We start from the raw sequence: 18,715 nt of genomic DNA on the forward strand, positions 1-18,715 counted from the left end.
ATACTCTCATCCTCGTTATTCGACTCATTCGTATAAATTGATGAGGTAGCGATTCTGTAGCGGAGCCATTTTTGCTTTGATGAAGTAAAAGGTATAGTATTTTTGCATCGAAGTCAACCCTCGGGAGAAATTGTCTGTACACTCGTTTGGTTACCAGCTTTTCTGCTAAAGTTTTTCCCCGACCTAGTAGTTCCGTTCTTATTTTTAATTTTTTTAAAATTTGTATTGTCATGAAGCACCGTAAAGGGATTATTTGTACATGTGGGATTATGAGCTGGGAAACTTTTTTATTGTATGTATTGTTTTTCGTCAATTATTAAAATGCATTTTTGACAAAACTTTCAAATTTGATGTAACATGGAAAGGATAAATATATTAAACTAATTAAAGTTTGGGGGAATGAAATAATTTTTGTTTGGATAAATTTATGACAAGGTCGAGAGCAGTCCTTTGTGCTATTCGAAAATAAGTGAAGAATTGTTTTCAATATTGTTGCTCAATTGTTTTTTCATCAAAGGAGTTCATTTAAAGTGTAAATAATACGAGAGTAAAAGGTATTTTACAGGAGAAATATCGGTTAAAATATATTTCTTAAGTAGAAATTTATCCCGATTACGTGCTGAATTTTTTTGAAATCCCATGATAATAAATTATATTATTTAAAAGGAAAAAAAAAAAAAAGTCAAATGTAAGTAAATAAACAAATTAGTGTTTATAAATTATTTTATCAACCTTTCCTATAAAAAGAAACGGAAAAAGGACCAAAGTCCTTTGGTAGTTAGACAAATAAGAAAATCATACTAACCGCTCATAACTACTCCCAGACTACCAATTGTCATAATACCTTCAATTTTTGAAATGAATTACTAATACATATTGACTAATATTGAAACCCCTACACAGTATTCTATTTGATACTGTGTTATAATATTACTTACTAATACTATAGTAAAAGCGTAGCTACATAAGTGTATTGCTATATTATAGCCAAAATTTCTTCATTTAAATTGTAAAATGGCCAATATATGTATGGCATATATACTACGATGGATCAACAAGAAAGTGTAGTTTTTGTCACATTGAAAACGGAGCATAAGCTTAGAACAACTTATTACTTCGTTTATATATAAAAAAGAATGAATCATGAAATAACCATGACGTTACCAGTATGATAAGTGAATCCACAGCTAAAAACAAAAAAAAACATACGGTATGTTTGTGTTAAAGAAGTGACGCCGTGTTGTAGATCCAAATCAGGGACGTCCAAAGGGGGAAGGGTTGAAGGGGCTGTAACCCCCCCCCAAACTCCACTGAATGGAGGAAAAAATCAGCCCTCCCAAATTAACTTAAGGAATTATTTTATAGAAAAAAAGTTCATAGAAAAAGAAAGTTTGGATCTTTTTGATAGAAAAAAGGTTATTGGGAAATTTTTTAACGAATTTTTACGAATAAACTCTTTTAATGTAAAATCAATTGAAAGACCGAGGTGTTATTCCAATTCAAACAAAACCCTTTTAATTGAATTGTCTTAGTACTGGATGATCACTTATAAAGTATGAGCATATATTTGAAATTGGCATGCACTTTGCAAAAAAAAAAAAACTATTTGTGTGTGAGTTATTGATTTTTAAATTTTCAAAAATTGTCTCAAACCTATAAAAAAAAAGTAAAAATGCAAAAAAAAAAACTAATTACAGATTTGTAATCAATGTGTGGTATTTAAAAGTGGTTTTTTTTGTTGACTTGTGTAACAAAGGGGAACACTCATTTTGTACAATTTGAATTCAAGCCAAAAAAGGAATTTATCATTGAGCGCAGAATTTAAAACTAATCTCAGTCATCTGAACTCTGAAATATCTGGCATTATAGTAATTCGAGGCTATTATCGTTCAGGGGCATATCTAACCTTTCAAATAATCCCCAAATTAAAATTAGGATTAATAAAACTTATGTATAAGTGTTTTTATCGGTTATGTATCTTGTTCTGTTCCATTTTGTATTTTTTTAAAGTGATCCCATTTTTTATGGGGGGTGTACAAGCAAATAGTCAAATAGTTTAGATTATTATCATATTTTTCCCGATTTTATTAATCGAAGGAAGATACAGGGAGCGGGGATCAAATTGTCGCCTACTTTAAACCTTGAAAACTTGAAGACGACATTATCAAACAAAAACCGGTTACAAAATAGGAAAGCTATTCTCGTCAGCTCATGATACGTAGTTCAGTTAGCATCATGCCCTCATCATATGAGAAGATAAAGAGCTATAAGTGGAACGAGGAGCTTTCGAGGTCCGCCGTAGTCATGGGCATTGGTTAATAATGGAGGTGAAATCTCCAATTCAACGATTGCTTCAACCTTAGAAGTGAATTTACGGACTGTTCAGCGTATCTGTAAGAAGCTAGAGGATACCTGGGATGTTGATGCCACCATAAAGGAGGAGGGCGCCGACAGGAAGGTCAGGGACACCGACTTTGTCGACAAGGTGAAGAAGATGGTTGAGGATGAACCTACCAGGTCCATGAAGGCCGGAAACAGGCCCTGGGTGTGGCAACAGGACTCAGCACCCTGCCAATTGTCCAATCTCCATGCAGTGGTTAACCGAAAACTGTTATGACGTCGTAACGAAGGATTTGTGGCCTTCTAACTCTACCGACCTTAATCCTTTGGACTATTTTGTCTTGGGCTATGTCGAGAGACATACCAACAGACATCCCCATAGCACCAAGGCCAGCCTGATGGACTCCATCAAGGAGGTATTCGGCAACATGGACAATGAGATGGTCAGAAGAGCGTGCAGCCGGTTCAGAGGCCGTATTGAGGCCGTTATTGATGCCAACGGTAATTATATCGAATAAATGGCTACTCTATACCTATATGCTTGTCATAGTTTTGATTTTCAATAAAAGAGTTAAAAAATGTATATTTTGTGTTGTTTTTTGTAGAAAAATATTTTGCCGACAATTTGATCCCCGCTCCCTTTACATCTAACTTGTTTATCCATTACAAGAATTCAGATTCCGAATTCCACAATGGACGACGGGAGGTTAATTCATACGAGGAAAACTACCAGACCTCCTGAAGGAGTAGAGAGGACTCCTTCATTGGGAATGAGATACTAGGATCGAAAAAATAAAATTATCCATTAACGATGAGTAGAGAATTAAAATATTTCAAAATGGGATCACTTAAAAAATACAAAATGCAATAAAATCCTTGGAGATGCAAATTTTTTAAATAAACCTTTTATTAAATCATACATTGAATATTTTTCAATAACAAAAGCTACAATATTCCTCATCACTATGTATTATGAATACGTTATAAGGGTCTACAGAAGAGTGTCGTTTATCATCCTACTAGTTTTATTAGTCCTACTTTTAATTTGGAACTTATTTTAAAGGTAAGATATGACTCATAACGATAATAGTCCCGAATTACTATAATCCCAGATAATTTAGAAATCAGATGAATGAGAGAAAAAGTCAGATCAGTTTCGGATTCTGTAGATAAATTCGATTATTGTCTTCAATTCATGGAGAAAAAAAAAATCTCCCCCCTTCATTCTTCCCCTGTTTAATCAATCAGATGAGAGATATATTTTTTTTAAATATCAACAAATAATGCACAATTTCAAGTGGGTTTTTTGTATAAAATATAATTACTACTGACTAGCACTTTCTTTTGTGTAATGCCGTCATTATTTGTAACTCTAATTAATTTTATTTCCCCCTTCTGTTCCTTGAAACTATCTCCTCGAGAAGTTTAATCCAATTTATGCAGAAATTGAAGAGAAGAAAAATAGAAACTTTAAATCTTTCTTTGTCTTTATCTTAGCCATATTTCATTGTCAACCTTTTTATTCTTCTTCAAACATCTATTTTTCTCAACTTATTATCTTGGGATTTGGCCTGACGTACTTATGCATATATATATATATGCTTATATTAAATTCAACTTTAAATTTTCTACAATTTTTTTAAAGGTTTTTATTTTGAATGTAAACATATTTTTTTTTTCATGGTTTATTTTCTGCTTCAAAAAAAATTAAGGTCCAAAAATAAAATTCAAAAGAGGGGATTCTGAAAAATAAAAACTTTTAATAGAATTGTTAAATGTTATGGGAAAAAGTCTATATCATACATATGTTTGGGTAGTCTTAAGGTGAGTTTCCACATTGATCGGACGTGTACATAAGAGGATGGGTTGAAAAAGTTTCCCACCTAACAAAGATAAAAGATATTTAATATATATATTTTTTTTTCTTCAAAATAGTGTCCATGTAACTCTACACACGTCTCCCAGCCATTCTACAATCTCTGTAATCTGTTTAATTGTTTACGACACACCTATTGTTTTTGGCTCCCAGTATGATTGACTTAGACGCGTTAAATTTTAATCCTTTCAATATTTACTATTATTTGAATATATTTAAAGGTTACACTTTAAACAAAAAAAAATTATTGACAGTTTGATACTCAATTTTGTTCATTTTCATAAAAAACACTGAACATCAACTCACTCAAACGACATTTGCATAAGAAATGCTCGTCCAAAATGGCAGAAACTTTGGTGAGTAACTGTCAAGAAATGCTTGATAGATGTGATTAGCCTTTATTTACGAGTCCTGCCATCTTCTCGCTGAGATCAAAATCTTTTAAGACAGAACTTGTACACCAAAAAAATTAGTTTAACTTTTTTTTACAACGCATGCTCCTTCTTTGGGATAGGATCTCGTGTACGCAAATATAATTTATTATCTCTCAATAAATAAGAATAATCTATGGTGACTGAAGTTCAAACTTTTACTATGAGTTGAGCGTAGGAGGGGCTGGGACATTTTAGGGGGGGCTTTTGTTAATTTGCTTTTTAGGTAAATGTTTGTTAAATCGATTTTAAAAAGCGTGTTCGAAGTTAAAATCAAACAAGTAACAATACGTTCCAACATTCTTCTCTTTCAAAGGATATAAGATAATTAATTGATTTATATAACATCAATGTCTTTAAAATTGACACATTCCAATAAGGCCATTGTAAAATTGTTCACGACGCAACATGTTTTGCAAAAGGACAATATACCTCTAAGAAGTTTTCCAAATATAATCTTCAACCCTTAATAATTTTTCCATGAAAAAGAAAAAGTTCTTTCATTTAAAATGTTTCAAGTTTGTACGAGAGAAAATACATCGAACAAATAATTTTGTAAAGATGCAGTAACTGTTTTTGCTTCCACAAATTAATTTGCCGAGGTGTTGAAAATAAAAGGCTTATTAGCAAAAATATTTATACTTCAAGAAGACATAAAAATTCAATAGGTACATCAAGGAAAATAGGAAATGATTAAAAAATTAATAACAACCCTGGAAATCTTTCATAGAAATTACGTCTTTAAACAGGAGTTGGTTTTGGAAAAGGACGAGTTCATTTGTATGATGGATTGTTGATTAAAATATTTTGCAAAAAAGTTCCTCAAAATATGATAAAAAGAGGCAAAAAATAGGGTTAATACCTTTAACCTAATTATACAATTCTAATCAATGCATTATCGGTCAACAAAAACTGGCTTGTATACCTGCAATGAAAAAATTTATTCACCTTTTCTTCGTACATTTGATATCCCAATTACAAGTTCAGTATTTATTTCACACTTTGTTTAAAAATAAATAAATATATATTTTATAAAATGTACTGAATATGTTAATAAATTGTAAAAAAAATACCTTGGCATTTTCTCTCTCACAAACAAGAAGTGATTTGTTTTATGTGTTTCAGAACCATTTTATTTTGAAAAGGAAAATTATTTATGTTTGGAGATTATAATATGCAAAATTCTTAGAATCTGACTGTCCATTTTGTTGTTTGAAAATTAAACACGGTGTTACGTCACACAGTCGATAGATATCGAAACTTACCTATAGATCTCTTTGATTTAAATCAGATTTAAATCCATTTTTAAAAATAATACTAAATTTTACAAATAAACTTTCATTTTATCGACATGTACAGATACAGTTTCAGAGAAAAGTTCTTTATGAAATCGTAGTTTCATATTGTGTCATTAAACAATGTACGTTGAATGTGAAATATCATTAACATTTGGTTTTTTTTGATAGTTATTGTTTCAATATTTTAAGATGGGTTGGCAAATGAAGATGTTTCAATAATTGATATTGGGCTTACAATAATTAATATTTTCATCCACTAATTATTGACTAAAAATTGAATATAATCTCAAGTAGTTTCACTAGTTTACCTGATAAAAAAAAATCAATAACAACAATATAAATAAATACGAAATAAATAAGTTCCTCATCTAGCTATTTTGGGACTAAATATGACAAACTTTTTTAAATAAAAAAGATTTAGTGTATTTTCCTTCCAACTGTTTGTACTAATTTCCATAATTTTACAGTTGTATGATTTGAAACATATGACACTACGTAATATAAACTCAAAAAAGGTATTGTATAGGGTTTTGATTTTAATTTATATCAATTAAGGGCCCTCCTATAGAATTCGTGTCATTTTATAGTCAGGCATTCATAAGATTATCAATTCAATGTATTTAATAGTCTATTTTCTAAATAATAATTAACAGTTGGCAACAAGAAATATACAGAAGGCAACCGAACATATGTTTTGTTTTTAAATTTTCCATATCCATTTTGGACGTTGGAGATTAAGATTGGAGAAAAAAGCTAGTTGTGCTATGGGGAACACTGTAATGCATATGGAGCGATATCTTCTTGTGACGTGCACTTATTTTGACTGAAATGTGACATTTTATATCTGTAGATGATCCATGTTTACAATACACTACAATTATTGGCTAAAAATAAATCAATGATTGAATTATGCCTACGAAATATTAAGTCTTCAAGAACTATCAAATTGGAATTCATGGCATTTGACAATTTTAAACTGATTAGCAACAAGCAAGAGACAGGGGCGTCCACAGGGGGTGGGCTTGGGGGTGGGGAGGGGTTGGTTGCAGCCCCAAATTAAGGAATTTTTACTTTTTATTATAATTTTTGTTCGTCATTAGGACAAATTATGCAGCGAGACAAAAATAATATTTTTTCTTGTGAATAGCTACGGATTTTTGATCAAATTTATCATGAAAAGAAGCTCAGAACTAAGAGTTGGATATAATCACAGATCTGAAATTTCAATTTTTTAAAAATCCAACGAATGTATGGGTTATATTGTTATACCAAATCTTCCAATTCAAATTGATTGAAAAAACCAGCTTCTTTGATATCAAAACTTTTTTTTTTTTTTTTACAAAATCAATTCATAATCTTCCACAGTCTTACTCAAAAAGAAGAAAAAGAGAAAAATAAAAAAAAGAACAAATCAATTTTGGATAACTTTATTTTTCAACTTTATTTCATTTTAATTGTATTTAAAAAGGAAAAAGAGAGAGGGATACAAAAGTAATTTCTTTCTTTTCAAATATACTATGTGTTTTGAATTTAGAGTATATAAGCATATGTACTTTTGCCTTCATATGAATACATTAACAGAAAACTTTGTATAAATTGTCAAAAAGTTAAAAGAAGAAAAATGGGAAATTAAATTATGGAGCTATTTAATCAAAATTCAAAGATTATGCCTTCCTTCCTTGTGTACTTATTTACCTCTTATTTAAAGAGAAAGCCCTTTGTTATAATGACATGGTGCTATTACTATTACTATTAACTATCAGTTTAAATAAATAATAAAACCAGCGACTCTGCTTTTAAATTATTATTTTTATTATTATCGTTTTTTATTATTTACTTATGTAAATGCTCATCATTTCCGTTTCCTTTTTTTCCCTAGTTATATTCATATATATTATATTTGCTTAAATCTTCATTTTTTTAAATAATGTAGATTTCGTTTTTATCTTCACTCATTCCCCTCTAAGTGTATGTATTCAAGAGGCAGTCATAGTAGAATATACATATATACCTATGTATATAAAATCTTCATATAGTCGGAAACAAGCTTTAAAAATTCTAAACCTTGTTACTCATAAAAAATGAGATTCCCTGGGCTTTCCCATTCCTACTTAAAATTATTACTCTAAAACATTCTAGAGTATTTCATTTATTTATTTCATTACAATTTCCCCTCATCTGGAATGGAAATGTATTCCTTTTTTGGAGAGATTATGGGCGGTTACATCAGGCACCTTTTTCTCGAACTGTAAAAAACTATAGGCAAAAAATGTACAATACAATCTACAAAGTTGATCTCATTGAATATTTCACATTCATTATTTTCAATTTTTCAAGAGTAAAATTACAACAAAAGGTATTGTGAGGATATTTATTTAACAAAATTATCCGAAAATAGTTTTTGGCCCAACTTCTATTCACTATGTGAGTCCTCATCTCTAATAATTACCCCAATACGAGGCCTAAATCCCTTGCAATCCCTATATTAATAATTCATATGTATATATATATAAAGGTTTAAAAAAGCTTTTAAAATTGACTATATAATGAATGTAGGTTACAAAAGTGCTGAAAAACTTTGCTTTATAGCTTAACAAATAGCCTAGAACAATACTGTGGTCACTTAATAGTTCTATAATACAATGTAGAATATCTTCAATAAAATAAATAATTTTTATCAACTTTCCTTTGAGATATTAAATATAAACTGATCTCGTGGGATTAAACATGTGCGTATGTAGCAATACAGTTTTTGATGTAACATATATCATTTAAATAATTTGCTATTAATTATGTATAGTTTATCACAATTCAAAAAAACTAACTCAATGACGATAAATCTAAGATATTGCAACGTTAAGTAAAAAGGGGGCATTTGCAACTAGCGTTGCAATTTTGCTAATATTTTGTATGGTTCTTTTTTATTTATTATTGCCTGCAAGTATGTCAGTTAAACTGGGCTGCGTAGGGCCTGAAGAGGGTAGTAAGTGTTAATTTATCTGATCTATCTGATCATGAAGATGTCTAACTGTGATTTATTCCTAAAAAAAACCAAAAAACCAAAAAAAACCTGGGAATTATTAAAAGAAGCTTCAAAACTCGTGACCCTTTGTTTATCTTAAAACTATATAAGCTTTATGTCCTCCCGATTTTAATGTACGGATCTGAGATCTAATCCATCAAGGAACTACTTGATTGAATATGTTGTTTAATTTTCTAAACTTCTATCTCAACCTAGATCTTTTTACTGATGCGAATGCTACGGGGATAGTTGGAATATTTGACGGGTTACATTTAAATGCAATTTGTGCTGGAAAATATGATGGTATAATATTCAAATAGATTTGATCAATAGCAGATAGATGTAAATGCCAGTGTTGTTAAATTCTGGCTTATTTATTATTTATAAATTTTTTGGAGTAAAATAAAGATAAAATTGGATAAGATACGTCTTATGCACAGGAAAGATTAATAAAGATTATACCTGGCTTATGATAGAAAGTGTATTAATTTGAGAGGTTAACATAAGTAAAACTTGTGAGCTACAAAATAATATACAATGGAGCTAAAGGTCCAACAGAAATAAGGAAGTCCTATTTAACCGTCATGTAAAATCGACCTTGTAAGTACCTCCAAATCGTTTTTTTAATTCTTCTTCAATCGATTATAAAAATGAGTAAAGTTGATTTTATAAAAGGGGATATTAGTTTAGCTATGCGATGAGAGATTTCGTAGAAGGCGTAGATGAAGCAAATTATTAGGTTTAAATATGCTATAACAAAAAAACTGTTTGGGTTCCCTTACATTTATTAAAAGGTAAAAGTTAACCACATATTTAACCAAACAACTCTTTAACATAGGAAGTGTCAATTGCATTTATATAGGTATCACGCATTGACCCGAATAATTCTTACGCTTATGAAAGATCCAGCTAAGTGTAGGACTTACTTAGGGGGTGTCAATTGCATTTATTTAATAATAGAAGCCGACCTAAAAAGGATATAATTATGCAAAATGTTCAGGTTAATATATTTCTGGAGTCATTCAGTTAAAAGCTAAACTGTTGTAACAGTCCATGACCTTCCTCTACATACTTATGACATGATTTATGTCATAAGTTGTAGCATTTCTACTGCACTAATATACATAAATGATGTCGTTTTATAAACTATTTTATAAATAAAAAAAACCATTCATTTGTGGAATTTTGTCTTAGTCCCATAAATATAAAAAAATATTTTGGTTACACCATTATAGGACTTTGGTTTTTTGTAATTTAATTTAAACTATTTAAAATTAACATATTATTTAATAGAAGTGTGTAAAAAGACAAATTATTTGTCTTTTTAGTTAAACAATTTAATTGGGAGTCTGAACAGATCAAAAAACTTTTTGAATCACCATCTCCCACTCAAGTAATGACTAATTCAAATCGATAAAATTACTTTCAACTTTCTTCATGTCTGTATCCACCTATATAATGTAAACACTTGAATTAAACACTTTAATTTTCCGTTTGTATTAAGCCACAACTTTCATTAACCACATCTCTTACAAACCACACATTTCTCCATGTAAGTATTATGTAATAACCATAAATATTTAATTTTGAAACACATGTACCAAATTTCAACTTTATAATTATCGTGTTTTTGGGTTTTTTTGTTGTATATGTATTCATTGCATTTTAGACTTTAAAAAGCCTCGGCAAGACAACTGTTTTGTAGGTGAAATAAGCTTTAAAAAAAGGAACACATGAACTAAGATTTAATGTGTAGAAAATCCTTCGAAAATGAATCAAAAAATATATATTATAACTTCATAAGGTTATATAATATTCATAATATTATGTACTCAATAAAGAAAACTTAATTTGAATAATTTGAAAAGTTAATTTTTTTCCAATCTTTTTTCGTGGATTTGTCCAGTATTTTTTAAAAGAGAGGATCTTACCTCCTAGTTGAAGGGATCCCGTAGCTTGTGCAAAGTCCAACTCATTCTGAATTACACATTGGTACAGTCCCTCATCCCCTTCTTGAACTGATAAAATTATCAGAGTCCCGTTTTCGCTCTTACTATAACGAATCCCACTCTTGTCCTCTAGGGGCTCCCCGTTCTTGAGCCAAACCAGACTTTGGATAGGTGAGCCGGATGTAGTACAGCTAAAGAAGGATGGGCGATTCAAATCCACAATTTGTTGCATGGGATGGATTCTTGACTCGAGAGGGGAGTAAACAGTGAGGCTCACTTCAATCCTCCGTGTTTCAGAAGTGTTATTCATGACACAAACGTAGAGACCTGCATCTGAGATTGAGATTTGATGCACGACGAGAACCTCCAAATGAAATTGGAAACGAGTTGAGGGAATGACTTGTCGGAGACCCGTTGCGTCCTTTTTAAACCATCTGGAATTAAAAGAGTCTAGAGGTTAGAAGATTGAAGTAATGGTTTTTATGTTTATTAGACTATCAGATTTACTTAACACCCTATATTTGTAATTATATAAGAACATCCGTCCATGTTCAATTTAACAGACGGCTCTAGTTATTTTTATTAAATAAAACTCGTTGGCAAATGCAGATTCCTTTCTTCTCATAGAAGACAAAATCCACAATTAAATCTATTGCCGTAGAGGCAATATATTATTATTAGATTGAGATTACTATTTTCTGGATATCATCCTTGCATAAATGTCTATAAAGGTGGGTTAACAGATCTTTCATGCATGTACATGCAATTAACTTCTAGGAACTTATAATATTATTAAAAAATATTAAAAAATCTATAAATAATCCAGCAGATGCCTCTGAAATGCATGGTATGGGTATAGCAGGGTGGATTAGGATATTTAAAAATCTACCTATTAAAAGTAGAATGACTTGACATGGTTAGACTACATATATGCTTTGTAACGTATGGAGAAAAAACTAGGGGTATAGGCTCTTTAAGTTTTGCCCGCACGTCATACTTTCCCTTTTTATCTCAAAATTGGAGATAGTGACAGCAGAAAGCTGCAATTCAATTATAGAAACCTTTTAATAAGGAGAAATAGCTTTGCTAAATGAAGTAATGCGAAAACTATATTATTTGATTAAGTGGAAAGGGAGTAGGAGTCGATCCGTGTACTGAGGATGAGGCCAAAGGAGATCACATCTCATTATGTAAAGTATTACAACTATTTCTACGATGGATATGATCATAGAAAAAGAAAGTGTGACGTGTGGGCAAGCTTATGTAGTGTATCCAAAACTAGTTTGTGTTAATAATGGTATAGATCGTTTTCAGGTGAAGTAAGCGTTGCTGATGTCGGTCATCATGGGGGTACAAACAACCAAATTTTATAAAAATAAAATACCCTTTTTATTCAGGTCTAGGAAAATGGTGAACAAAATGGATGTCAAAATGGGAATGACTGACTTGAAAAGGATTTAAACCTTTACGGTCAATCCAAAATATGTATGTCTCTCTCATGTGTCACTTTATTTTACGTATATCAAACTTTAATAAAGTATTATAGATATTCATATTGGGTTAAGTAAAAGTTCTGAGTGTTTTTTGCTAGATGTCTTTAGTGAGCTATATCTCCCGATTAATAAATTGGAACCCAAATAGCTTAAATATGCTAAATGGTTAAGCGTACACTTAAAAAAAGTACATGCACAGTTTTGTGTTTGGTAAAGCCGGTTGTGTATTACATAATTCCAAAAAGAAAACAAAAATAAAAAAATCGATACCTACTTCAAAACTACTTCAAAGGTGAAAAAGAATATCAGGTGGCAAAAAAAAAGTGCTGTTCATGGAGTCAATACAGTATCGAATGCAATGGCAACGCAGTGTTTCCAACAATTCCATTCTAGTAATATGGACGTCGAAAATGCCGATAAAATAATGGAAATTGTCGTTTTGGACGGGCATGTGAGAACTTACTATATTACCCAGGAAATGAAAATTAGCCACAAAACCTTTTGGAACCATCTAAATCAGATAATCTACCTATGATTATTTATTTTGTCAAAATAAAGAGAAAAAACGATCAGAACTTTTTAATTCACCTATTATAACCAACATTACACATTCTTATTTACAAAGTGTAAACCGTAGACAATATCTTCATCCCCAGGGATTATATATTTTTCTCCAATTTGTTTACTTTTCTGCTTACTAATTAATCAATCCAAAGTAAAGTAATTGTAAAAATCTAGCCATTTTCATAGATATATTTTTAATGTACTTATATATTTAATTAAATTCAAATATCACTTTTTTTCTTTGCATCAAATTGTATTCAATACAGACAGGTGAAGTCTTTTTCAAAAAGGTTTTTTATTTTTTTAAACTTGACCATTTTATTTAAAAATATATGATCAACTAGATGTTTATTGCATGGGGAATCATTCGGCTGATAATTCAATGTGTGACGTTAGTGAAAGCGACTTATACCTAGGAATTGCTTCATACTTAGTCAGGTTCGTTCACTCCACATCCTTACTTATAGTGTGTTATATTTATATTTGTAAAAAATATGACGTGCCGGAAGGCTTTAACAAAACCAACTGGAAATTGGGATAATCGACCTTACACTTTGGGTAATGTTTTGGAAGAAAGCAGCTTGCAAGGACATAGACTCATTATTTGATCATCACTTTTACAAGGTTAGTCCCACTACTTAGCGTTACTCTCCTTGATTGATGAGCCAACTCAAACATATTTACTCAATACTTAGATGTCCTTTCTTCAAGAATTATAGAAAAATTATACCAGCCTTGGAAAATAAAAAAAAATCACTCTTGAGATTGGCAACTACAAAAAAATATCGCACGAGTTAAAATCATATTTATAAAACTCTAATAATTATAGTTATCATAACTGTTACAGGGGCGTCCACAAGTGGTGGGCTAGAGGGGTGTAGCCCTCCCAAATAAAATATATTTTGCTTTTTACTTGAATTTTCTTTCTTCATTCGGGGAAATTACAGCATCGCAAAAAATTGAATATTTGAATTTTTTTCAAAGAATTTTATTTTTTGTTAATAGGTATGGATTTTTGATCAACATAGTCCCATCATAGCAGCAGCCCCCAAATACTCTTACTATTGTCTCTTGTAACCTTAGTAAAATAATTATGAATTTAACAAATTAAATATTGTATTATAAACGTCAAATAACTTACCAACATTTATGTTCAGTTTTTATTTTTTTCAAAAAAATGCAAAATTCAAAATTTGTGAAGAAAATCACATTAAAAAAAAAAAAAATAATAGATAATATAATTTATTGGCATTGTAAAATAAATACGAACCTAAAAATATTTTTTCGTACTTGCAAAAACAAAGAAGTTATGGATAATATTGTTCTCCAAATAATAATCCCTGATAACTAGATCATTTTTACATATATTTCAACAAATATCAAATAAATTGTTTTAGCAATTGAAAATACTCAACTTTAAAAGATAGAATCTAATTTTTTTGTACAAAATGCATTGTTTTTTGTCATTTAAAAAAAAATTGATGTTTGATGAAGAAAATGAGACAAATAATGAAAACAATGGAAAAATTATTCAGAAAATGACAGATATTTCAGCTAAACATCCATTTTGTATTTGTCAAATTTCTACAAACTTTACTTAATTTACAAATTTTTTGCATATAAAAAAAACGAAATTGCAATTTTCATAGATTTTTTTTTTGCATATATCTTTTTTTGATTTTTAATGAATTTATAAAACGTAGTTATTCGAATGGTTGTTTTTTGAGACGCCAATCACTGTTTGATTTTTTTTAAATCAACCCCCTATCTAGTCTGGTTGAGCTCTAAAAAATGTGTCTTGTGTGTTGGGTATAGGATAAGACCCCTTATTTGACTCCCCCCCCCCTCAAAAATCGCCAACATCGTCTTAGCTTGACCAGGTTCAAAAGAGAGACTGATACAGAATTCTAACATCCTAGATTCAACAGTGTAGGTACGCATAAAGGACACACGTACACTTTCTTGTATATATGTATGTACAGATACCTAGAGATTATAATACAAACATTAATATTTTTTGCAACATATCTTATTTGCCTTAATAAACCATCCATATTTTTAGGTAAAACTTCAAGGGCTGACTAAGACTGAACTGGACTGGACTGAATAAATAAGAACCAAATTAACACTACATACTCGTACATATTATAACCATAGATATGCACTTCAAAATACATTTAACTTATGTACACATTGTATAAATTGAATTTTGAAAGTGATTGAACTATTCCCCCCTCTCTCTCTTCTATCAAACCCTCTGTATACCAAGAAGGAAAGAAGAAAAAAAAATACATTTAAATGGGCTAAAATGTACATATGTATATTGTATACAAAATACATACTACAAAGACTGAAGTCGTCTAAGGGTGTAAATGTTGAAGGAAAATAGGAAGAGAGAAAAAAACAGAATGGATAATCAGTGAAGCATAGAATAGAAAAAGTATTGATTTTCTTGTTAAAAAATATGGAAATCCACTAACCATGAGTAGTTTACAAAAACAAGTCACACTGTAAATGCTTCAAATAGAACATTTTCATATATGTATGCACATAAATAAGATACAAAATGAAATTTGATATCCCAAAACTCTAAAACAAAAAACAAAACAAAAAAAGATGATAAAATATGGGTGTAGTTATTATGTAGCAATATACATATGTGGTGTGTCAACATTGAAATAATCTTGAATAAAAATTGATAGAAGGGGAAAATCCAAATTTATTTTTCTACTTCCTATATAACATACAGCCCAATATTTCATGGCCCGATCTAGGTCAGTTATAGGCTTTGTATTTAAATTGGTAGTATGATTTAAGATACCCAAGATTTTTAGCTATAGTTTTGAATCTGTATTGGATTTAAGACTTTTATATTAGCCTCGATATTGCCTCTTTTATATAAAATTAATGAATTTTTAATTCTTTTATTGCGATTATCAATTATGGCTACATTTAGAGTGAAATTTGCAACAGACCCAAAGGGATCATAAAAATAATTTGTTCATAGAAATTATTAAATTTTGTAGTTCAAAGTAAAAATTCCTTAATTTGGGAGGGGGGACTATTTTTTTTCATAACTTAGAAAAGTAATATCCCTGTTATGAATATTAATACTTAAGAATCGGAATAAAAAAATTACCATTATTTTACCGATGCCAATTCCAGAAAAAACACCCGTTTCTCCGAGTCCGATTAATTGTCCCATCACTAATAGAATCCAATGAATTTTATACTACTGTAAGACTTCAAAAAAAAAAAAAAAAAAGTTACCAACTACTTAGAACTTTAACAAAGCACTGACCCTATTTTTATTTAAACTTAATAAGCTTAGGCTATTAGAAGGGACATAATGTGTACTCACGTACACATTAAGGTGTTCATTTGATTAATATCATGATTAGTATTCCACAACGCCTTTCCCCACTAATAATTGCCTTCTCTGAAATGACTCCTTTTTCATATTTCTACTTTTTTTTTTAAACCATTTTGTTTTTGATATTTTCATCTCTCAGAAGAGCTCAATTTCAAAAACTTTACAAAAGTAATTCAAAATATGAATGCTGTACACCATGTAAACATAGACCTATCCTCACTTTCAACTTTATTAGGTCAAAGTTGATGAATAAAAAAGATGAATTTCTCTTTGCTGTAATCTCAAATTACATGTGTATAAAAAAAAACTGACAAACTTTCTGAAATATGTTCATAAATGATCCCTTGATGTGTTTCCGTGTTTCCTCATTTCACACTCTCCCTAGTCCATTTTATAATTATATGGCTCTTGAATTGACAAGTGAAGCTTATATTATGTACATACTCGTATATATAATGTATCTTCAAAGGAATTAGAGCATCCTTATTTGATCTATTGATATCATAAAGCCTCATACTTTTTGGCACTATAGCTAAGACAACCTCATGCCAACATAATATGTTTCTTTAAGTAACACTCCTTCAATGAATTACAAAGTATCCACATGACTTGACGTCATGGGGAGGATATGTAGGTAGGTATTTGTAGGCTATAAAAATTTCTTTTTACTAATGACACTCATCACATATTATCAAGGTCTTTTAGGACTTTAAATTCTTTTCATCAACTCAAAAGCATGCTAGAATGCATTTTCTCAAAATTGAGACTAAATTATATTTGTATTTTTGGACGAATGATTATCGTCAATTTCGATCAACAAATCATTTGAATTAATCATTTGGAACGGCGGAAAATTGTACATAAGGTAAGGAAAATGCATTGTCCTAATGAAAAAATTAAAAAAATGATAGTTTAAATTTGAAATGCCATATCGGAGCCAATTTAAGTATCATAAAACAAAGGAAGGTTGTAAACTATAGTAAAAATTCTTAATTATCTCAACTGATTCCAGAAATTTGAATCCATAGTTTATAATTGACCAAAATTTGTCAATAAAATATTGGGTAGTTTCTATATATGATTTAAATTAATGTATTATACTTTATCCTTTTCTTTACTTGTGTGTTATTTCACCACGTAGGGATTTTTGAATGAATCTTGAATCTTTTATGTACATAAAAATAGATTTGTAGAAAAATAAAATCTCTTTCATTAATCGACTAATGATTACAATGTCTTGCGATTGTACAAATTAATATTATAGATACAATTATATAGAAAGTAAAGGAAGACACTCATGTACAATAATACGTATAATGAAAGTGATTTTTTCCTTCTTTTCTCTTTGTCAAAAGGACAAGACAAATGAATGAAACATTACCTACGGATTAAAGTCATTAAGTAATAAATAAATATAAATGACTATTTTAATTAATCACTCCTTATACATACATATATGTAAGAATGGAAGCAAGACAGAAAAAAAGGGGAAAGCAGGAGAAAACTTTAAATGGTTACTATGAAAAATAAAAAATATTCAAAACAGTGGAAAAAGAAAGAAAAATTAAATACGTGATTAGAAAGTTGATGAATATTGTTTCTTTATCCATTTTTTTCACCTATGGAATATTAATAATAAATATGTAGTTCGACTTAGTCCAGAATATCTTTAATAATTCTCTCTTTATACCTCCCAAAATCAATTAAGTAACTTATCATGTTCTAATGTATCGAGGTTAAGTCTTGATATTTTTAAAATTCCGTGATAATGAAAAACATTATATAAAAAAAAGAAACTAAATAAATCCAAGTATATTTAGATAAACAAGTGAAATTATATTTATCAACCTCTTAATCATTTTTCCTCAATAAAATTAAATTGAAATCAATATTTTAGCTAAACTAGACCTTATAGAACTATATTTTTTGTATATGAAATCTGTATAATTTATATACACTTCAAATGAACTTTTTCAGCATAAAAATAACTACATATCCAAGGTGGTATTCTTCATACAAAACCTTCAAAATGTAATTTTTTCAAAGTGTTTCTCATTTCATGAAAAGTTTGACTCCAAGGGAAAATATTTATTGATCAACTTAATATTTGTAACTAACTACTGATAAAATCAAAGCAAAAAGAAGATGATAAAACAATGTGTAGGTATTGAGTTATACAAAACATTTGGTTGTTATGATTTTAACAATCATTGCATATTAACCCAACAAAATATGGACGAGTTCTAAATACTCGTAAATAATTGGAAATAATCATTATGATAATTTGAAAAAAAGTGTTGGTGTGAAGTCATTTTATAAAGATTCAGCCTTCCCAAAAATTAAATTATTAAAGGTGAATTAATTTCCCA

General features: G+C 29.7%; 1 protein-coding gene across 1 annotated transcript in view; it reads right to left on the bottom strand.

Annotated features, from left to right (window-relative positions):
• Window positions 1-18,715, bottom strand: part of LOC121117075 (cell adhesion molecule Dscam1-like) — a 219,158-nt gene that overhangs the window by 122,245 nt on the left and 78,198 nt on the right. Inside the window, 1 exon segment of the mRNA XM_071888296.1 lies at window positions 10,899-11,350. Within this exon segment, the coding sequence (XP_071744397.1) occupies window positions 10,899-11,350 (452 nt within the window).

The sequence above is a fragment of the Lepeophtheirus salmonis genome, chromosome 5 (assembly GCF_016086655.4).
Source record: "Lepeophtheirus salmonis chromosome 5, UVic_Lsal_1.4, whole genome shotgun sequence".
Lineage (NCBI taxonomy): Eukaryota > Metazoa > Arthropoda > Copepoda > Siphonostomatoida > Caligidae > Lepeophtheirus > Lepeophtheirus salmonis.